At 38.0% G+C, this 23,631-nt stretch overlaps 1 protein-coding gene and 1 non-coding gene across 3 annotated transcripts; both read right to left on the bottom strand.

The window, feature by feature from the left end:
- Window positions 1-116: 116 nt before the first annotated feature.
- On the bottom strand, window positions 117-23,618 carry ano8a (anoctamin 8a). Of its 2 annotated transcripts, XM_086085940.1 has the most exons (18): window positions 23,265-23,618; window positions 21,382-21,492; window positions 19,725-19,857; window positions 18,174-18,312; window positions 17,010-17,106; window positions 16,767-16,883; window positions 16,559-16,686; window positions 15,287-15,448; window positions 11,952-12,104; window positions 11,653-11,779; window positions 11,498-11,553; window positions 11,342-11,416; window positions 9,667-10,164; window positions 8,336-8,512; window positions 8,044-8,235; window positions 7,821-7,952; window positions 4,898-5,008; window positions 118-2,892 (listed from the first exon to the last, which is right to left on the bottom strand). In XM_086085940.1, the coding sequence occupies exons 1-18, from the start codon at window positions 23,407-23,409 to the stop codon at window positions 2,266-2,268; spliced, it is 3,180 nt and encodes a 1,059-aa protein (XP_085942066.1). In that variant the 5' UTR covers window positions 23,410-23,618; the 3' UTR covers window positions 118-2,265. The 2 variants fall into 2 exon arrangements, with proteins under 2 accessions (XP_085942068.1, XP_085942066.1); XM_086085942.1 differs by lacking the exon at window positions 4,898-5,008 and having other exon boundaries at window positions 117-2,892.
- Window positions 13,767-13,839, bottom strand: trnak-cuu (transfer RNA lysine (anticodon CUU)). Its single transcript has one exon. It is a non-coding gene; the product is annotated as a tRNA-Lys (tRNA).
- Window positions 23,619-23,631: the final 13 nt, after the last annotated feature.

The raw sequence follows: 23,631 nt of genomic DNA, 5'->3' as shown, positions 1-23,631 counted from the left end.
GAAAATAAGAATAATATAAAAATAAATTACATGTCAATATTTGAGGGTTGTAGAATCGGCACCTTGCTGTCATGGTCACCATCAGCATACTATATCCAAAATCACTAGAGAACCCAGGCATGTTTTTTTTATTTTTTTATCTGTGATGTTTATTAAGTGTCAACGCATACGCCCTTGACTTCAAGTGGGCTTCATTTGCATTAGGAATACATTCACTAATTCATGTAGCAAAATAATTCATACAAAATAAAATCCAATTTGAGAAAAATATAAGACTTTTCATGGTCACAGTGACGAGAATGTGAGCTATTGCAGAAGAATATGTTGGCTTTTTTTAAGGTGCTAAATAACACATCATGAACAGGTGACTCGTGCACAGTATGCATTCAATTCAGGCTGGAAAAAGGAGGACCAAAACCTGGAATGGGGACTGAGCCATGCAACAGTTGAAATCTCAAGAGAAAAAGGTTCATTCAAAGAGTCACATTCACTGTACTGTACATGTATTTACACGGAAGCTGTTAGAAGTGGTACATAGTTGGATGTTTTGTGCAAAGTAAGGTGCATTTAACTGTTGACCTCATGTGGTCTGCCAGTATGGAAAGCCGTTTGAGCATCATTGATATTCATCTTAACTCATTCACTGCCATTGACGGCTATAGACGTCAAAAATTCATTTGAACTATTTCTATTAGTTTCACATTTTTTTCTACATTTGTTAACAAGAGTATGAAAACTTAAAAACAATTATTGTACATTTAGAACAGATATCAAATTCATGATTCGTTTCGAGTTAACTAGTGAAGTTATGTGATTAATTACAATAAAAAAAAATGATGCCCTAATTCAAAAAAGAAAAGATAATTAAAAATTAGGGGCGTCAGTCGATTACATTTTTAATTATAATTAATCGCATGACTTCAATAGTTAACTCAGAATTCATCACAAATTTGATATCTGTTCTAAATGCACAATTAAAAAAATTATACGTTTTCATACTCTTGTTAACGCAAGTAGGAAAAAAAATTGAAATTAATAGAAATAGTTCAAATGAATTTTTGACGTCAATGGCAGTGAATGAGTTAAGCTCTAATATGTTCTTTGTGTTAACTTATAAGACAATTCAGCTCTGTAGTGGGAAGGTGTGTTATATTTGGCATAAAAATAACAGCAGGTGATGAAAAGATCTGCCTACGGTGCTGGTCTGGGCCTGCTTTGCAACTACAGGATCTGGACGTGGGTAATGAAAGAAAAATAAGGAATGTAAAAACAACAAAATAGAACTTAAGGTTTTGTGTTGTCAAGTCAAAGTCATGACTAAATGGGCAGTTTATGCTCGAATATCAAAACAATTGTGAATAATAAGCCAAAGCTCTCAAAGTTATGCAATTGCCTATTGACGCCACAAGATAGCAACAAAGCTTTTTTAAATCAGACAAGAAGAATGACCCGACTAAATGAAGCCTCCCCTCACTTTAAAAAAATGTGTTGCCCCAAAGATGCCGCAAGATTGCACCAAAGCAATACCCACCCCACCCAAAAAACAAAACAACAACAGCAGCAGTGAATCTGCAAACGGGGGTTCACTGTATATGGACCTACAGAATAAATGCTAAAACGGCTTTCCATTATGGTGGACCAAAACTGCCAAAATTAAACATAAATAAATGACTAAAAGAAAAAAAAAAAAACAAATTCTAAAATATTAATGGAAAAACTATATATATATATATATATATTATATATATATATATTATATATCCCTAAATAAAAAATAAATAGAAAAATAAAAAAACGATTGAAAAAATTATAACACATATGAAAATAAATGTCAAAATAAATATATAAATATAATTAAATATCAATCAATAAATAAAAACGCTCTGCTCTCATATTTCAACATATATTTTTACATTTATTTATATTTTTTTTGAATCTCGTTTTTTATTTTTGTATTCATCTCTACATTTATCTATTTATTTAGGGATATATATATATTTTGTTTTTATTTCCATTTGTATTTATTTTTTTGTATTTAACATTTGAATAATAATTTTTCTATCCGTTTTTATTTTCACTTTTAGTCACTTATGTATTTATTTAGTCATTTATTTATTTCGAATCCTGGCAGTTTTGGTCCTTCATATTCCATATGCCAGACTTGACATGTGTCACTACTGTGCAGGTGTCCGTCTTCGAATTTAACCAAGTCACTTACATTGCAGATCATGCATCTTTTTTTTCTTTTCTTTACGCTAAAAATGTTTAATAATTCTTTGAGCCCGAGCTTTCTAAGTCAGCCTCTCCTTTATCAGACTCATTTGACAGCAATTCCTCATGAGTTGAGTTGAGGTCAGCCCTGTTGCCATGACAACAGTCGGGCTGGCTGGGAGGCTGCGTCCCGTTCGCGCACACCACCGTTCCCTCCGACTTGCTGAAACTGAACAGCTTACCCGGACTGAATGTCCTGTTGGGAGACTGATTCCGCTCCTGGCCACTAGGGGTGGCCGAAGAGCTCCCCGTTGACCCGGGCGAACCGGCAGCTGTGGCCGGCTCTTTCTTCGCCTCCGTCGACTTTAAAAACTTGAGGAACCCTGGCAGCTTGGCCTCCCCGCCGGTGGGCGACTGAGCCGGGGAGCGGGAGCTGCCGGAGTAGAACTTACCCTGGAGGGGGATGATCTGCTTCAGCTTCATCACGTTGTTGTTGCCGAGCAGAGAGCTGGGTCTTTTGGGCTTGCCGCCCGCCGCTTTTTCGTGGTGGTGCTGGTGATGGGCGTCCGACTTGTGGCACTCGCTTTCCTGACGCGCCTCCGCCTGACGGTGGAGGTCCTCCTCCTCGCGCCGGCGTCTGAGCTGCTGCTGGAAATGCTGCTGCGCCTGCAGTTCATGCCTCTGGATGGGAGGTGAGAAGTGAAGAGGCTCAGTTCTATTAAATGGTTGATATCAACATCAATATTTACAACCTACATTCCGATATTTGTTCCATGAAATTGTATTAATTTAGTTGAAAAACTTTGTTTTTCATTTTGTAGCATTTCTATTGGCTGCAGTGTTTGTAGTATGTGTGATTTTTTTTTTGTCCAATCAGAATTCCGCCCCTTTGTGTTACCAAGCCAATTCAATCTGCCTTAAAAGAGGAAGTCAAGTCAAAAATGTTCTGTACAATATGTTCTATGCTTGTTTTTGTGTGTGTTGTTTTTATCCATCTCAGGGGGCGGCCATTTTGCCATTTGCTGCTGAAAATGACATCACAGTTGCTCAGGTAACGACCAATCACAGCTCAGCCGGCAAATGTCACATGACCAAACCCAGAAAACTGTCGAGCCCTGAGTGGTCATTACCTGAGCAATTGTGATGTCATTTTCAGTCGACAGCAAATGACAAAATGGCCGCCCCCTGAGATGGATAACAAGAGGTGGATTTTGCTGCTTAATTCATATTCCATAAATGCAAGATTAACTCATTTGCTACCATTGACGGCTATTTCTATTAATTCAATTTTTTTCTACTTTTGTTAACAAGAGTATGAAAACCTAGAATTATTATTATTTTTTTGTTTATTTAAAACAGATATAAAATCGTGAGTTAACTAGTGGAGTCATGGGATTAATTACGATGACAAATTTTAATCGCCTGATATTTAATAATCTTTTCCTTTTTTAAATCTTTTTTTTTAAAGAAGAAAAGATTATTAAAAATTAAGGGTGTCAGGTGATAATTTTAGTTTCATTGTATTTAATCGCATGACTTCACGATTAATATATATGTTTTATATCTGTTCTTAATGTGCAAAAAAATTCTAGGTTTTCATACTTTTGTTACCAAAAGTGGGGAAAAAAAAAGTTTAACTAATAGAAATAGTTAAAATGAGTTTTGGATGTCTATAGGCGTCAATGGCAGTGAATGAGTTATCAGAATGCCATGTTTAGACTAGTCTGGCCTTTCCCTTTGACTTAACTTTATTTATAGAGCCCAAAATGACGTCAGATTTTTTCCGCTCTCTGATTGGCTGCTCAGAGCAAAACCAAGTTTGACGAGAAAATAATACATCGGTAGCAAATTGCATACATTAAAAGGGGAGTTTGCACTTTACTTCCACCCAAAAATTCTTACGACTGTATTTATGACATGACAGTAGTGCATGTTAAATATGATATATGGACAAATCCGACATCTCTGTGCCTCTAATTTGATGTACAACAAGCATGCTGAGGAAAAACAACCAATCAGAGACGACTGACACATTCATGGCGGGCGCAAGATTTTTCTAATGTAAAGCATATACTAGGATTATAATACTGTTGTTTTGGATTTTTTATTGCAGTCCCGTCAATTTTTATTTCGTTTTAACTTAAGCTTTTTAAATGAAGTCAGTTTTCTTTTGTTTTTACTTAATTTTTTTGAAAATGCTTAATTTTAGCTCTTTTTTTTAAAAATTGTTTTAGCTTTTATTATTATTTTTAAGTATATGGAGTATTTGTTGAGTAGATGGTTGGGAAAAAAAAAAGTCCCTATGTCTTGTGTAATATATTCAACTACAATTTTCAAATAACGGTTTGATCTTCCTTCCTCAATAGCTGTGGATGCACAGCTATAACAAAATAAATACATTTAAACTGCAAGCTCATGTATGATATTTAATTGACAAAAGACGAAAACATTTTCGCCATAATTATAGTAAGTTTTATAAATGTAAGATGCAGTCTAAGTTATTTTATTTTTTTGCAAAGGACTTGCGTTTTTATTTTATTATTTTTTGTTAACTACTGTACCAAACACACACACACACACACACACACACACCAAGGGACACGTAACACAATTATGACATCACATTTCACATCCGGAGCAAGCCTTGCGACGGCCGAAGGTCTTTCAAGTTATATCCCAACTATACCTTGAAAGCTTCCCTTCGTCGGTATTCTAGCTTGGCCATCTCTTCTGCTACCCAAGCGGGGATATCAGGGATGGCGACATGGATGATGTACTTTAAGAGGATGGCAAAGTGCTGTAAACCACCACACAGACCATAAGAGGCGCACGGCTCAACACATCAAGGTCATATTTTGCGTCTCATTCTGAATACACAATACAACATGACTGCTGTGAGCTTTTGTGTGCGTGGGTTCTAAACACACAGTAACAAATAGCAAACCATGCATAATATAGAGCTTTTTTTTTTTTTTTAAATGAAACACACATTCCTTGATTTGACAGATTTTCAGGAAAAGGGAAATGCAGAGTAGGAATTTTACTATGTGGTGACAAAAATATAGTCTCCATCCATCCATGTTAGGGTCGCAGGTATGCAGGAGCCTATCACAGCTCAGTACGGGCGAGCGGCTAATCACAAGGCTCATATAGACAAACAACCATTATTCTATTCTATCAATTAAAAAAAAAAATGAGAAAGATTTGCAACCAATAAAGGCTGACAAAAACCATATGATATTGCCTCAAATAGTGAATTTTGTGCCAGGTGGATCATGCAAATGAAAAAAAATAGATGCCTCATCGCAAATACACAACTCCTTTTTTTGGGCTTTTAGCACAAGTGGGGGCTTCTATTTCGTCCCCTGCCCGCGACCCTACTGAGGACAAGCATGTCTTCAAATGGATAGATGCAATGTGAATATGAAGTTTAAACTCAGCTACCTTAAGAATTTGAGATTTGTATTTACTTCACCATTAACTCATTCACTGCCATTGACGGCTATAGACGTCAAAAATTTCCTTTGAACTATTTCTATTAGTTTAGCATTTTTTTCCACTTTTGTTAACAAGAGTACAAAAACCTAAAAAAAACATTTGGTGTTCATTTATAAATTTTTTATGAATAATCGTGAGTTAACAATTGAAATTAATTACAATTAAAAATGACGCGATTTAAAAAAAGAAAAGATTATTAAAAATTAGGAGCGTCAGGGGATTATTGTTTAATCGTAATTAATTAATGACTTCACGAGTTAACTCACAATTAATCACAAATGTTATAAAAAAAATTCTAGGTTTTCATACTCTTGTTAACAAAAGATTAAAAAAAGTTAAACTAATATAAATAGTTTAAATAAATATTTGACGTCTATGACCATCAATGGCAGTAAAAGAGTTCAAATCATGACATTTCGAAGATTGATTATCGTAAGACAATGTGCCCATTTTCACCTCATACTTGAGCTACCAGCTTGTTTTGCATTGGATGGAATGGGCTCCTTGAAAGCTTTTTCAGTTGACAAATTGATTCATAAAGTGTTTTGAGACAGAAGCCAAATGCATGTAGTCCCAGACAGACTACAATAACTCATTCGAGGCGTAAACTACTTAAGAATGCTAAAATCTGTGAGCCAACTTCCCTGAACATAAAAAAACCCAAAAAACACTTCAAGTGCCATCTGTTTACCAAAGTCTAAATTCAGTAACATGTGCACACAAACACACCTAATTGCAGTCACTAAAAAATTTCAATGTCAATTGTTTTGTTGATTAATCAGAATTTTTTTTTTACGTTTTAATTTCCATAATAAAAAAACAGGACATGATTTCAAATTGGCATTGCAGAAAATGCACAAAGAACATGTCAGAAAATTGGCAAAAATATTGATAATTGTGATAAAAATAAATAAATAAAAAGCATGATTCAACACACAGATAAATCTGCTTTCTTGAAGGACGTAGGAAATCAGAGAATATTTATTGTTGAAAGGCGGAAATTCAGAGGTATATACAATTAAAAGAAAAAATAAACAAACTCTCTAAATGATTAATCAATCCTAAAAACAATGATCAATTCATTTGATAATGGCTTAGTTGCTAATTAATTGATTAATGGTTGCACTGGAAAAAAATCTTTAAAAAGTCACAAAAGAAAAGAAAAGTCTACAGTCAGTATTTAACTGCTTTGTACCACACATTAACAGTCAAAATTTAATTTCTGAATCATTTAATGTAATCTTTAATGAAAAAAATTAGCTTTTCTTTTAAAAACAAAATTTCTCGTGTATACAGATACATTTTGTTAAGCGTCCTTGAAAAGCACTATACAAATCATCCATCCATCATCTACCGCTTATCCGGGGTCAGGTCGCGGGGGCAGCAGCTCTAGCAGAAAAGCCCAGACTTCCCTCTCCCCAGCCACTTCAGCCAGCTCCTCCGACGGGATCCCAAGGCGTTCCCAGGCCAGCCGAGAGACGCAGTCTCTCCAGCGTGTCCTGGGTCATCCCCGGGGCCTCCCGCCGGTGGGAATGCCCGGAACACCTCTCCAGGGAGGCGTCCAGGAGGCATCCGAACCAGATGCCCGAGCCACTTCAACTGGTTCCTCTAAACGCGGAGGAGTAGCGGCTCGACTGAGTCCCTCCCGGATGACCGAGCTTCTTACCCTTTCTCTAAGGGAGAGCCCGGACACCCTTCGGAGGAAACTCATTTCGCCCGCTTGTATCCAGGATCTTGTTCTTTCGGTCACGACCCACAGCTCGTGACCATAGGTGAGGGTACGAACGTAGATCGACCGGTAAATCGAGAGCTTTGCCTTTTTTACCATAACGGACCGATATATGGAATCCGCATCACTGCAGACGCTGCACCGATCCGCCTGTCGATCTCCCGCGCCAACCTGCCCTCACTCGTGAACAAGACCCCAGGATACTTGAACTCCTCCACTTGGGGCAGGATCTCATCCCCGACTCGGACAGGGCCTCCGCCCTCCACCCTTTTCCGACGGATTTGGAGGTGCTGATTTTCATCCCAACCGCTTCACACTCCGTGTACAAATCAAGTTCTTTTTACCATTCAACTATTTACCATCATTAGATGGCATTGCTTACCTCCAGCAACACAATGGAGACGACGGTCATCTCGGGACTCAACCAGGGGAAAAGACGCTGCAGCTGACCACACTGACCAATCAGGTAACAGTTAACAATAATGGCTATCAAGCCCATGGCCTCCATTGCTGTCTAGGGGTACACAGAAAAAAAAAAAAATTGTCCTCAGGTTATCATAGACGGCAATATGACGAGTAAGGCTTTTTGGGCCGAGCGCTCTGACCTGCCATTGCCCAATGTTCTCCACCCTTTGGCCAAACGGCCTCTGCAGGCCCGTACAGAGCTTGAGGGCGTCACTGCGGATCTCGATGATATTGTTGATGAGCGCACACATGGCCGCCAGAGGAAACGCGGAGGAGAAGAGCACCACGTAGCCAAACTGAATGAACATCTCCTGGTAGTCCTGAAGTGTATCCTGCATTGCGTAACACTTTTGTTTAACACACGTTTGATAACATGAACGGACTAACACATTTTGAAAGATGCCTTTCTGTGATTTTGTGGGGGCGACCCACCTCATACGTCTGCATGCAGCTTTCAATCTCAGCCTGCGCTAGAGTGACGGTTTGGGGTTCTTCTGGTGGATCAATCCAGGACTTCTTGTCCTCCTTGACCTTGTCCACAGTTTTTTTTCTCTGACGGAGATAGTTTGATTCTCTTGAAGAAGGTACGGGGGTATTCTCTTTGGAGTCCTGTCAATGCAAATCATTTGCATAATTTGCACACTTCCCTCGGTAATCGGTACAAAACTCTGGCCGATAACGTTGATTCTGGTAACACTTGACAACTCAGGTACTCTTTGAGGAAGCCAACATAAAAGTACTTAAAACAAGCTTAGTGTCATGTTTAATAAAGCGACCCCCTGCCTCATTACAAATTCACCTATTCTTGTTTTTGTCCGTTATTTACTGAAAAACGTATATATTTGTCCAAAGTGGCCACATAATGGCGCTGAAGCTTTGGCTAATAGGAAAGTAGTAATTGGTGTCAAGGAAGTATTGTTGATGTGATGCATCTCGACTGAGTCTTTGTCTGTTGGGTCTGAGTTAGAGCTGTCACCATTAATTGATTAATTGACAAGTCATTGATTATCAAATTAATCGATAAATATTCGAACAATCGCGTAATTGTTTGGTGCTATTGATTCACTTAAAATTGTACAATTGATTACAGCTTTAACAGTAATAATGGATAGAATAATTATTCAGTAGTGCATGACATCACTAGTCAAAGTAGTGTTTTTTATTTTGTCACCTTTTTTTTTTTTTAAAAGTGGAAGTCAACCGTAAACATTTATTGACAATAATATGTTATATGTGACCCCACTATTCTAAACATAACATTTGGATTAATATTACATTTGTGGAATATGAGTTATGAAGCAAAATCCAGCCGTTTTTATCCATCTCAGGGAGCGGCCATTTTGCCACTTGCTGTCCACTGGAGATGACATCACAGTTGCTCAGTGCTCAGGCAACGACCAATCACAGCTTACCAGTTTTCTGAAGCAGAGCTGTGATTGGTTGTTACCTGAGCCCTGAGCAACTGTGGTGTCATCTTCAGTGGACAGCAAGTGGCAAAATGGCTGCCCCCTGAGATGGATACAAACGGATGGATTTTGTTTCATAACTCATATTCAACTAATGCAATATTAACCAGAATACCGTATTTAGACTAGTGGGGCTGCATAGGATATATTATTATTTAAAAAATAATAAAATAAAAAATTGGGGGGGGGGGGGGTCTTTGTTTTGGGGATCATAGATTTTACAATATTAACTAAATAGCAGGGTTTAACTCTTTGGAAGCAAACTGGAAATGAAATCCTGGCATACTGCAAGCATACCTGAGCCAGCAATTCCAGGTCGCTGTCCTCGTCACAACTGTCAAAAATACTGGATGGATCCATTCCGTCCTCTACCAGGGTGGGACTGTCCTCAGGGAAGTTGTCATCCGCCGTCTGCGCTTCCGCCGCCACGTCCTGGTAGTCGACCTTCTCCGTGAAGCTGACTTTCCGTTGCTTCAGGGCGCTGTCATTCATATCCCACTCTTCTTCCGACAGCCTGAATCCAGCTTTTAAATCCCCTCTCGTCTTTGGCTGAGAGGCCAGGCCCGCGCTGTCGCTGGCTGGGAGCCTTTTGGGCCCCAGGAAGGAGTAAGCTGTCATTGAGGCTTGCGCCTTTCCCAGAGCCAAGCGGCCGTACTTGAGCATGATGGCTTGTAGGAGCTCCCACAGTACCTTGGGGGTGAAGACGCCCAGCTTGTTTTGCTCATAGAGGTAAGGCTGGAGGACCTCTTTAATATTCTGGAGGAATTGACGGAAAATCAGTAGTGTTGCGAGCATCTGTGAAGAAACGTGAAATAGGGATTTAAGGTTATACAAACGCTATGATGCGATAAATATTATGATATTGTGGGGAGTTTGGCGATATATAAAAAAAAAAAAACTCACAATATTGTAATATTATAGCTCACGATATTGTAAAAAAAAAAAAGCACATATATATAAAAAAAAAAAGCACATTGTGTTTTTGTACATAAAATACCCGCCCCCTGGATATAGAAAGTTTACACACCCTTGTTCAAATGCCAGGTTTTTACCATATACTACATTTATCAAGGTACAGTAATTATTTTCAAAACAGGAAGAGCCTACTAAAACATCCCAAATATACTTGCGGTTAATCAGAAGCACTTTAAACGGTGGCAGCTGTGTAATGATCCCCATTTAACATGAGTTTGAATGTGATTGGTTAATTATGAACACAGCTTCATCCCAGTTATGAGGGTGTGTGTAATTGTGCAAGCATATCAGTTGTTTACTTTCACTTCCCCTGTTGAAATGATTAAAAAAAAAAAGCATTATTGTACAGTTTATAGGTCACATTAACTCATTCACTTCCCAGCCATTTTCATTGAAGCAACCCCCTTCGCTCCCGGCTGTTTTACTGGATTTTGACTGATTTTTCAAGGCCCACATAATATTGTGTTCTATTGCTATAAAAACATGGAACCTACCAAAAGAAAGATTAGAGCCTCTTCTTTCAGCAGGGATTTTTTTTAAAAATTCAATTAGCAGTAGAATATAGCTAAGTTTCATCATTATTCACAAAAGGGTAAAATAGCTTTTTTGCAACATGGCCCTGGTTGATCTCTTATACTCTGCTGCCACCTGCGGGCCGTTTTTGTAATAACTACCATTGCTTCAAGCATTCTCTTCAATTCAGAGGCTGCATCAAAGCCTTCTGTATAAAAAAATGTATAGATACGTCTTTGGGAGCATAGCAATATTTAAAACAGAATGTATTTATACATTTTTGGTAGCAAATAAGTTAATAGTGGGCAAAGTTTTGAAATAAGTTGATCTAGCACTCATTGTTTAATCTAAAGAAGAAAAAGAAAAAAAGAAATCCAGGCATATAGATGCGCTTTTTTCTTCTTCTACATTTTCGTTTTTCAATGAATAATAATAATTCATGTAGGAGTTGCTTTTATTCAGCATGATAGCATTCATGTCTCACCTCCCTGAGTCGCTCCATATCCTTGAGGTAGAATCCAATGTAGAAAAGACTTAGGTAAGAATTGATGAATTCAAACTGTACAACAACAGAGAGCATCACAAAAGTCAACCACGTGAATATTGTGACACCCCTCAAAGTGAATGAGGGTCGACTTACAAAAACCATCTTGATTATGAGATTATTGTCGTAGGCACTCTGAAGTCGATAATTTTCTGGAAAAATAAGCAGAATCACCTTGTCATTAAAACAAATCATGCGTCAATATTTAAATGTTCAAAAAAAAAAAATGGTGATCCACTATTGTTGCTTACCCATGTCATTGAGCCAATAGGCAATCTTCTTATAAACCTCATCACATATGGTGACAGTGATTGCCAGGAGGATCTTGGGAATAAATCTTGTGATGCCGGGTAGCTCCTGAATCTCCATGACCACTTCCTGGAAGGTCAGTTAGTATGAGCCATACTGCTTATTCATTCATATTTGCACACGCGATCCCTGCGGCTCTTCGAATTGTATAGAATACTTGAATGTGTTGTTTTGACCTGGGAGGGGCCAAGTTATCCTTGCCCAAATCAACTCTACACTACAAACACACACACACACACACCTGCAGTTCCAGACAGAGGAGCATGATGACGAAGACGAAACAGAGACAGAGGAGGCAGATGGGGAGGCTGACCAGCCATCTGAACATCGTCCTCTTCCATGGAGGATAGTAGAACTCTTCACAGCCTGTTATGGGACTGCAGCGTTTCACACCCTGCGGGTAGAACATGAAGAACAAAAAAAAAAAAAAAAAAAAAAAAAAAAACATTTAATGATGAAACACCATCAACTGATAAAGGGTGGATTACAAATGTTTAACAAGGTGATTATATTGTGATAGCTTTGCAATAAATTAATTTCATATTTGAGTATTCAAGGAATTCCTTCTAACGTGCAACAAGGGTGCAAAATGAGCCATAATGCATTTTCCATTTCATTGAAGTCAAATCAGAATTTTCATATGACAACAAATTAAATATGTTTGGCCCAACTCACAGCAATTACTTTGGGTGAAAAGAACGTCATTTTAGTCATTACATTGGTAAACATACTTGAGACTATAAATGGTTTGCATACAAACTTCTATCTAATCGATTTGAAAAATTTAATAGGTACTCAGAGGAAACATTGAAATTATGATCTCTTACACTCAGAAACACTACGCGGGGTTGTCAACAGTTCAAAAATCACTTAAAATCATCACGAACACCACGACGCCCAACGTGGGGCTCGAACCCACGGCCCTCAAATGACTACCTACTGTGCCCCTCGGCTAGCTACAAGACTGTCTATGATCAGTCAATTCAAACCATTTAGTTCCATTGTCATTAGCCAACCAAAATGCTTACTTTTCATTGTGCTCCATTGTCGTTCGCCAATCAAAGGCGTTAGCGGTAAAAAGAAAGGGAGGACGATAAGAGGGAGAAAAAGGTGATTTATTTATTTATTTTTTTAACTCACCAACGTCAGTTGAGGGCTGAGAGGTGCAATTATAATAAGCTACATTGTATTTCAAATCTTAAAATTATAAATACTTTTAAAATTGTCTACTAACGGTGCATACCTTTCAAAACGTGTGGACCACCTGCTGTTTGTATTCATTTTTCTTAGATGTATCAGATTCGCACAATAACAATTGCATTTGTGAACCTCTTTTGCAGATGCATTTAAAACGCAAATTCTGATTTTGAGGAAACTTTGATGTCAAGAAGCCAAATATTTTCCTTATGTTTTGAATTGAAGTCTTGTCCACAAATAACAAAACCAACACTGTAATTAAGTATGGTATTGTCGAACATCTATTATTAACACAGTATCAAACCACATCGTGTACTTTCAACTCTTTAATAGCAATTTAATAAACAAAACTATGCAATGTAACACCTTAATATTAAACTGTACTTCATTTAGTTTTACCTTTACGTTTGCACAGGGAGTCGCTTCGCTTCCATGTGTGTGCGTGCGTGCGTTTCAACGCTAACGCGTTTATTGGCGAACGACAATGGTGCACAATTGAAAGAAAGCATTTTGGTTGGCTAAAGACACTGGAACGAAATTGATATAATTGGCTGACCATCGACAGACAGTCTTGTAGCTAGCCAGGCTACAACACAAAAATTTATAAATAATATCCCACCGTTCAATACGAGTCCAGACTCGTGGAAATAAATATTTCTGCCTTGTTATTGTGTTTTTTTTTTTTAAGTTTTCAGAGGCTCGACGAATGTACTGGTCTCACTTATGTGACCACAAGTGGCGTATTATGAATTTGACATCAATACTAAAGATGCTAGCATGCAGTAAACATTGAAATGCTACTATTACCCACCACCTCAATAAAAGGGACAGTCTCGTTCACAACAACAACAAAAGCCTACGCCCAACGTGGGGCTCAAACCCACGACCCTGAGGTTAAGAGCCTCATGCTCTACCAACTGAGCTAGCCGGGCGGCACATGTAAAAATTAGTTACAAAGCAAGTCGCTACCCAATTACCATAACATTTCCAGCCGTGTCAGTGTCATTGATCGTAATAAAGATTCCAGAGGATATCACGCGTAGTACCTAACAAGTCTTTGTTGGTAATGTACTCTTTCATTTGAGCCTGGTTAAGTGACGTACTGCACTGTAATCGGAATTCCTCACGAATACTAAAGGTGCTAAAGATGCTAAACTACAGTAAACACAATTCATTATTGTCACGGTGAACAAAACGTTTAAGCCATGTGCTGCGCTGATATTTAAAACGGTCGGATTCATTTGTAGGCGAGGCAAACTAAATAAAATGAAACTAAATGTGTTTGTAAAAAATTAAAATATGTCACTTTTTAATGATCAAAGAATCCAATCTCATCCAGTTAAAAATAAATCAATTTTGTAAAAGAAAAAATACAGTAAATGACGGCAATTGTGTTTATTGAGTTCAAATATGAGAATATGAGGGCTACATTTATTAAATGTGTTTAGACAACTGGCCATTTGGTTTAGAGGACTGGCTTTTGTGTTTTGGCATTTGAGAAAAACTGTAATATCCATCCAATAGTTCATTTTCTGAACCGCTTAATATTCATTTACTTTTTATTTATTTATTATTATTTCTAATAAACCGAGCATTTAATGAGATAAATAAATACAATATTTCAATTAACCAATTTGAATTAATGCAAATAATATTACAGGACTCTGGATAATATAGATATGTGGCAGGCCGGATATGAAAAAAAAAAGTTGTATGATGGCCCACTTACCCTGTCAAAAAAAAAAAAAAATAATAATAATCCATTCTAAAGATGTCAGGATTTAAAGGATCTTGGCCAGTGCTTCTCAGACTTTTTACACAAAGTAAAAACTTTAAGATTTCTTTGAAATGTAAAGTGCCTTACAAATTATTATTATTATTATAAAAAAAAATTGCTCTTCAGGTACCATCTTAATGACCATTTAAACCTAAATAATTATTTGAAAACAAAGAGTTCTAAAAGATTAAAGGCAAATGTACCATACTTACGGAACTGTACCGTACTTAACAAATATACTGTACTTGGTATATGGCACTATAACATGTACAGTTTGAACATTTAATGCATTGATTTTATTTTTATTTTTATGTAGGCTACATCAAGAGGGAGCCCGCGCAACACACACTGAGAATCGGCGATCTTGGACTTGCGCATCCTGATTCGGTCCAAAAAATCCAATCATTAACCCTGAGCTCTTATCTTTTAATGGCAATAAATCATGCGCACACCCTAATGGCTACACTGTATTACCACAAATCATCACTTGAACTAAAAGCATTTATAGAAAGATTCATAACACACTGTTGACAGGCACAAATGAATAAAATTAAAAAACTACATTGCGGTTGCAATCAACTGGATTAAACAGTGATCCTTACCCTGAATTGTGGTCTTGGCTCCTCCAAGGACTCTGCAGGGGTGTCAAGGGTGCCCCACCTGTAGGCCAGCTCGGCTTCTCGCCTCTTCCAGCGCTCCAAAAACAAGGTTGCCCACACAACATTGAAGAGTGCAAACACCACACAGCAAACATCCTGACTGGTCTAAACAAAACAGAGACAAATGCATGGATACTGTCCTTATATGTCCACTGATGTCATGTAGTCATTTCTCTATCCCTTATTCAAAATGGTTGTCAAACTGGGGTCTCTGAATGCCTGGGGTTACACGAGCTGTTGCTTGGGCACTAGTGGTCAGTTCTGCCTCACTAGTACTGTCAACTAGAGTCGGACTGATATGAGATACCCGACCCCACATTATTCACACCAGTGAGCAATTGACCCGTTTTTACATGTACATTTACAAGAGTCAGATGTTTTTACATACATACAACTTTTTTATGTATGTCTTTATTTAAAATTTCACTGAACTTAATGAAGTGCCGCTTTTTGCTTTTGTTAAAATTAAAATAAGTGAAAGTTTAACCTAAAATGGAAAACTTTATTTACTATAGAAAAATATTTACTTTTTTGTTAGAATTTTAAAACAAAGCTGTATGTTTAGCATATAGAAGGCTTTGAAAGCCTCTAACCTGAAAATGTTTGCTTAAAGCATTGGTAGTTATTACAACAACAACAAAACGGCCAGTAAGTGGCAGCAGAGTATAAGAGATCAACCAGGGCCATGTTGCAACAAGCTCTTTTCCCCAGTGTTTTAAACTGATTTGTGAATAATGATGAAACTTAGCTATATTCTAATGCTAATTGCTGAAAAATAGAAACAGATACAAATTCTTCGATTATATTATCATAATATTTTTCCTGATGAAAGAAGAGACTCTAATCTTTCTTTTGGTAGGTTCCATGTTTTTATAGCAATAGAACACAATAATCTGTGGGCCTTACAAAATCAGTCAAAATCCAGTAAAACAGCCTGGAGCGAAGGGGGATTGCTTCAGTGAAAATGGCTTGGAGTGAACGAGTTAATAAATGCTTAATTTTTTATTTTTTTAATGCTAATTTTTTTTTTTCACTGCAAAAGAATATTGGCTCCAAATATCAGTTATCGGTCTCCTTGCCGACTTATATCGGTATCAGCCCTGAAAAAAAAACACATCGGTGTATCACTAGTATTTAGACTGCTGGGGAAACGCATAGAAAGAGCCGTGCCCAGACTTGACGGCCCAAACGTGCTACGTATATGCTTTAAGATACCTGATCAGCTTCTGCAAGTATCCACAAGAGAAAGCCAATGACGGCAGGATAAAGCATAGAGTTGGTGTAGAAACCAAGCCAGGCGAAGTACATGCTGATCTTCACTCCGAAGTAGTCGCAGATATCATCTGCAGCATGGAGGAAAACACCGGCAAATATCATACCTATCAAGGATGTATCAAACAAATGCTCTTTTCCAGTTACTTACCCAAAGGCTGCCTTTCACAAACAGCCTGGACCCATGACGTCATCAGCTGATTTAGGATCCTCTGCTCGTGGAGAGGAAACATTTGATGGATCACGCCACGGGCCACCAGCTCTGGAACTAGATAACAGTCCAAAATGTCATACATTGGTGTCAGCCTTTGGAAAAAAAAAAAAGTACAGTAGAATACAGAGTAAGGATGAAAAATGAAATGGAAAAAGTGACACTCAATGTAAATAAGCTTACTGATGGGTTGTCCCTCCAGAAAGTGAATGTTGTGAAGCACTTCCCCTTGTTTGGCTCGCAGATTGTCGAGCCAGTACTTGATGATGCTCTGACGCTCCTGTAAACAAAAGTCAAGGGTAACCAGGTTCAGGTTTTCTTTTTCAAAGGGGAAGTCAACCCAATTATTATTATTTTTTTTACAATAATATGTTCTATGCATCCCCACTAGACTAAATATGATATTCTGGTTAATATTAGTGGACTGTGAGTTAAGCAGTAAAATCCAGCCGTTTTTATCCATCTCAAAGGGAGGCCATTTTGCCACTTGCTGTCGACTGAAGATGACATCAATGTTGCTCAGGTCTCAGGTAACAACCAATTACGTCGCAGCCTTAGAAAACAGGTGAGCTGTGATTGGTCGTTGCCTTGGCCCTGAGCAACTATGATGTAATTTTCAGTTGACGGCAAATGGCAAAATGGCTGCCTCCGGAGATGGATACAAATGGATTTTGCTTCATAATGCACATTCCATATGTAATATTAATCAGAATGTCATGTTTAGATTAGGGAGGTCACACATAACAGATTATTGTCAAGAAATGTTTACGGTTGACTTCCACTTTAAAAAAATGGGTGACAAAATTAAAAAAACTACTTTGACTAGTGATGTCATGCACTATTGAATAATTATTCTATCCATTATTACTTTTCAAGCTGTAATCAGAGCTATTGTACAATTTTAAGTGAATCAATGGCTCCAAACAATTACGCGATTATTAGAATATTTATTGATTAATTTGATAATCAATGACTTGTCAATTAATCCATTAATATTGACAGCTCTAACTCAGACCCAACAGACAAAGACTCAGTCGAGATGTATCACATCAACAGTACTTCCTTGACACCAATTACTACTTTCCTATTAGCCAAAGCTTCAGCGCCATTTTGTGGCATCTTTGGACAAATATATAAGTTTGTATTTGTTTTCACAACACATTTTCAGTGTTTTCCTCACGTGACGGATATGGTAAATAACACCTTTCACTTTTAAATGATGGCATAATGGAATGACATCTATTTTTCTCGAGCAAATTTCATGAAAGAAATACAACATCCCGTGAACCAGTACAATACAAAATGTAACCAAATACTGGAATCAAACCAGCATTTTTGACATCCAACCTGCGATGTAAAAAAGCAGAGCTCGCTCTCTATGTTCTCATAGATGTTGTCCTCTTCGCAAGAGAAGCGTCGCATCCCGCCGCCAAACTGCGGCTTGACGGCCTTGTGCATGCTCATCTGTTCCGCTCCCCGCAGTAAACTGAGGACAAAAGTGCAGCAGGATTAATATGGATGGAAAAAATTGCACTGCGCAAGAGCTCGACTGTTTCTGTTTAGGGGTTCATCGAGAGCATGCAGGAAAAAAAGTTCTCAAACTTTTTGGGTCAAAATTTTCAAAAGACCCCCTTCATAATCATACCGTATGTGTCATACAAATTATAAAGTAGCATATTTTTCAAGATTTTTTTTTAATTTATTTAAAAAAAAAATTGTTCCGATAACCATCATCTCAATTGTTTATTTGTACTTCATCTTGTGATTTTTTTTTTTGTTACAGCTTACAGATAACGTTAACTCATTCACTCCCAGCCATTTTCACTGAAGCAATTCCCTTCACTCCCGGCTGTTTTATTGGATTTTGACTGATTTTGCAAGGCCCACAGAATATTGTGTTCTATTGCTATAAAATCATGGTGCCTACCAGAAAGATTAGAGTCTCTTCTTTCAGCAACAAACAACATATATTTATATCTGTTTCTGTTTTGCAGCAATTAGCATTAGAATATAGTTTAGTTTCATTATTATTCACAAATCTATTTAGAATTTTGAGTAATTGAGTTTTTTTTTTTCAACATGGCCATGGTTGATCTCTTTTGCTCTGCAGCCACCTGCTGGCCGTTTGTCTAATGACTACCATTTCTTCAACCGTTCTTTGCAGTTGAGGCTGCATCAAAGCCTTCTGTATGCTCTATCATAAAAAAAAAAACACTGGGACACTTAAAACATTTTAAATAAAACATATTTATACGATTATGGGAGCAAATGAGTTAATGGTGGATTTTAAAATGATTGATCTTGGTCACAAGATTCTTTTCATATCTCCAGGACTGGACTGGCCATCTGGCACAAGGGGAGATGCCCGGTGGGCTGACCTCTTTTGGGGCCGATGCAGTGCTTTATAATTATTTTTTCCTACACTTTATCCCTAGAGACTGGCCCACAATTTAGAGGGACCAGTCTGTTAATCCACTTTGAATATAGATAGCAAGCTAACTAAGAACAACAAACATCAGTGGCAGAACTACATGTTTGGCAGGAGTTGGGCGGGGCCGGGCCGGGCCGATGGGCCTAAGTGAAAATGCCAGGGATGATTTTTTTGTGCCAGTCCAGCCCTGCATATATCAAAAACTTGGATTTTAATAGGGGTGTGTAGACTTTTTATATCCACTGTAGGTATGCACTTTTTTTTAAACTATCCAACAATTTGGATTCGGTTATGTCTCGCAAACCCCATCTTAAGAACCATTGCACTAGACCTTTCAACAAACATCAACAACAAATACTTAAGTGGTAAGTTAGTCAGACGTTTGCTACTAATATATTCTGAAGCTCTAACGAACAGTAAATGAGCAATGAGCAATGCGCATGCGGCACTTCCTGTCACAGCCTTACTTCTCAAACGTGGTGGTGATGAAGAAGGCATAAGCTTGGGTATGTTTATGCTGCCGGACTTGAATACTGACTTGTGGGATTCCGACCCGGATCTGATTCAGGAGCCACAGCAGAGTGTGGTCATCTATTGAATCTAGAGAGAGCAAATCATAAGAGAGCATTTATTGTTTTATTGTAAAGGCATCCATTTTCTACCACTTTTCCGGTTGAGAATCACATGGAAGCTTGAGTGGTTCCCATCCGATACAAACCCCGTCAATTACAGGGGCTGACACAGAGGCGATGCGAAACACTATTCACACATATGGATAGGATCAACGCTTCTATTAAGGCTAACATCCATGATTTTGGGCTGTGTTGGCAAGCTAAAAGAGAGAAACTGTGATGGTTGCATTGCTCACCACTCTGATGCCCTTGCAAATTCGGTCTGATGAAAATACATCGTGACATTCTTGCAGTTGCTTTCGTTTTGAGCATGACTCAGCAGCTCCAGGTGGCATGCAATTTATAACTCCGCTCGATGGATTTTGGTATAACACTGAAAAGACGAGAGGGCTACCGATACCAATTTCAGGTCGAGTCAAGTTTATTTTTTTTTTCTTTATTTTTTTTTCTTTCTTCTTTTTCTTTTTTTTTCAAGTCAAGTTTTGTATCCCAGACGGGCTTTGTTGTGTATATACTTCGTCTTTGAATCATGGATTTCGAGTGTTATGCAAGGTTGTGAGCTAACAGCGGATTTTTTTTCAGAACGAGGCAGACAAGGTTAAATAAATCAAGCTACTTTGCAACATTACAATAGAAGGACATCCATTAGCTGTCTGGCGGAGACTCTCTCCTGTAGCTTGGTTTTCAAGGTTGAACTATTACGGTTTGTTTTGCGATTCAAACAGTTCTGAGGTGCCCTGAATAACATGGCTGTGCTCACAAAAGATACTAGGGATGTAACGATATTGGCAATATCGTGATATCGCGATATTAAAATTGCCACAATATCGTCGTCATGTCACAATATTAAAAGCAAGCACATCTGTTAAAAAGGCAAGGTTGTTTTCCATTTGTGCAGTTCTGGCACCCTCTGGTGGTTAGTTTAATAATGCAGTTGACTTTTAATTAGGAATGTTTTGACCACTGCGGCAGTTACCGCTCCCATGAATCAGTCATACCAGCAAATATTTAAACATCTCAGTTGAAAAGCATTACTTTTGGCCCGCTTCAGCCGAACACAGCATTGTGAATTACACAGACCGTGATACTTTGCGCCACTAAGCCAATATGAGCACAACAGTAACGTGACATGGCATGACATGATATGGCCAAGCCTCTTCTTTGCCACTGCGGTTATTATGTATAATAATAACACAATATTGTCCTTCTTATTTCAATCTAAACTTATTTTTCTATAATATCATGAGATTTTATAGGGTATCGTTAGCTTTTTTTTTTTTTATTGTCAACCTCCCCACAATATCGCGATAATTATCGTATCATGAGGTTCATATCGTGATGTTGGGATATCATTACATCTCTACTATTTACAGACCCAGTTGAATAATTATTATTTTGATGTTTAATTTTTACCGTTTACTTTCAGCTCATGGATGGGTGTCAAATAAATGTCTCAATGAAACAAAGCATTGGTCTAGATGCTGTACAGTACCTGGGAATGTCATCAGGATGTCACAGTTTTCCGTGGGAACCATCTTCAGCCAGGACTTCCTCGACAATATGTAGTGTCTGGCCTGCAGGAGCCTCTTTCCAAACAATTTATCTAGAGAAGTGATAGTAAGATGTAAAGTTGCATTTTCTACAAAGGTCCATATTAAAACATCCATTTCAAACTAGCATAAAAATATTTAATGTATTCATCCAGCGATATTTTTTATTTTATTTACATTACTCCACTGTGCCTGACTGTTATTTATGGGCTTTCCATCTCAACGAGCCTAAACTATCTGAAGCACTGACACATATTTACAACAACAACAAAAAAGCCTAATAGCAAAAAGTCATGTTTAACTTCCTGTCACAGCATCAATAAAAAACTAGTGCTGTCAAAGTTAAAGCGTTAATTAATCACAATAAATTATCGCATTAATCATGAATTAACGTAGATTAACCGCACTATTAATTTTGCACTATTAATAGATTATCCTTTAGCGTGACAGCAGATGGCTACGTTTACGGTAGCGCATGTTGTGTTTGAGCAATAAACATAATTTCATGCATTAAAGTAAAGCATTTAATGAATGTTTGCGTATCACATTTAGAATATTTGTTCATGTCAAAATATCGAGGTCATTTTTTGTTCCATTTTAAATTATGCAAGTAATTAACTGATTAGCAAAAGAGGAGGATGAGCTTGTGCAGTGGATCAAAAAATGTTGAAGACGTCCTCATAAAATTAAATGTCAAAAGAATGAACACATAATCGGTGCTCTTCTAATTTGGTGTGGAAATTTTTTTGATAATAAAAGCCTTTTTTATTAGGGGATTAATCGTGATTAATCAGAATTCTAAAATGTGATTATTCTGATTAAAAATTTTAATCGTTTCACAGCTCTATAAAAAACGCAAATGTGCTTGTGAAAAATTGTGTCATGGTCATTCCAAAAGGTTGAATCGACCAAACTAGAGTCTTATTTGTTGAACTTGCTATGTTTGTTTAACTAATTAGATTTCAAATTAAATGGCTCACAATAACCTCCGCATTTTCCATCTTCTGGTCAGAGCAAGTTTGAGTAGCGAAACACGTCTGTCTGATCTGCCACAGGGCTCCAGACTGCCACTAAATGGTGGCATTTTGCTCTTTAAATTTTACAGTAGAAGTAAACAGACTGAGTCAATTTGTAATTACTAATTTTGGAGAAACAAAATTGCTGACACACTTCTGTCCGACTCCGATGTGTGGAACTAATATCTAGTTTGTAAATTGTGTACAACGTGTGCCCCAAAATGTTCTTTATGTGCTCTTAAAATTGTTAAATTAGGGTTTACTGTGCATGTTGTAAATTAATCCGGTGCCCGGTATATTTAATCTGCATTTTTGGTGCGTATGACTGACTTACTTTATTAGTTAAAAAAAATTTTTGGGGGTGATTTCTATTAGATAAATAAGGGACTATAGCTAGCTAACTTTCGGATTAGCAGTTCATGTTGTCAATTGGAATACACAGCTTGCCATGGTTATTCACTCTATATTTTAGTGTTGTCTTAGTACAGTTTTATCATTCGCTGCGCTCAAATGTTGTTGTACTACAATGACAATAATTTATATTTAATTTTCTGGTGGGTGCACCTGTGGACACCAAACCACCCCCCCACCCTCTTCAGTGTACCGCATGTAGCATCCACCACCATTTCATTAAACCACATCTAGGTCCACTGGGAGTCATTCAGTAGCACTAACATCATCACATTGCTATTCCTTCTTATTTTCGCCCCCCCCCCCCCCAAAAAAAAAGCATGACCCAGCTTCTCACTAATCTCTTCTTGACTTTAACCACGCGTGGCCCATTTTAATGGTGTCTGTTATGTACTTACCGAGCACGCCGTATGTTGCTGAAGACAGCCCAGGTTGGTGCTGCTGGTCGTCGGTCCGACGCTGCGTCTCCCCCGCGGGCGTCCTCTCCATCCTCTCCGCTCCACCGTGTTGGTTGTCTGCTGCATCGCTGTCAGCCGCATGCATGCTGCTTCAGCTTCACATGTATCCAGGTAGGGAGGGAGGGAGGGTGACGCTGTGGTGGGGGACCACGGTTGTGCACACACACGGCTACTTTTTTTTTTTTTTTTAATGCACGGCCATCGCATGCGAAGTAGAAATCCTTGTGATACAGGACGAGGGGGAGGAGAGCGAACATGGTCATGGAAATGACACGTTAAGGTGCCCCCGATCGTGACTGGCTGGTGA

This window comes from Leptonotus elevatus, chromosome 1 (genome assembly GCF_054856555.1).
Source record: "Leptonotus elevatus isolate MCC_2025b chromosome 1, RoL_Lele_1.0, whole genome shotgun sequence".
In the NCBI taxonomy this organism is placed as follows: domain Eukaryota; kingdom Metazoa; phylum Chordata; class Actinopteri; order Syngnathiformes; family Syngnathidae; genus Leptonotus; species Leptonotus elevatus.
The sequence above is the reverse complement of the archived record's forward strand: the minus strand, read 5'-3'. Positions and strand labels throughout refer to the sequence as shown.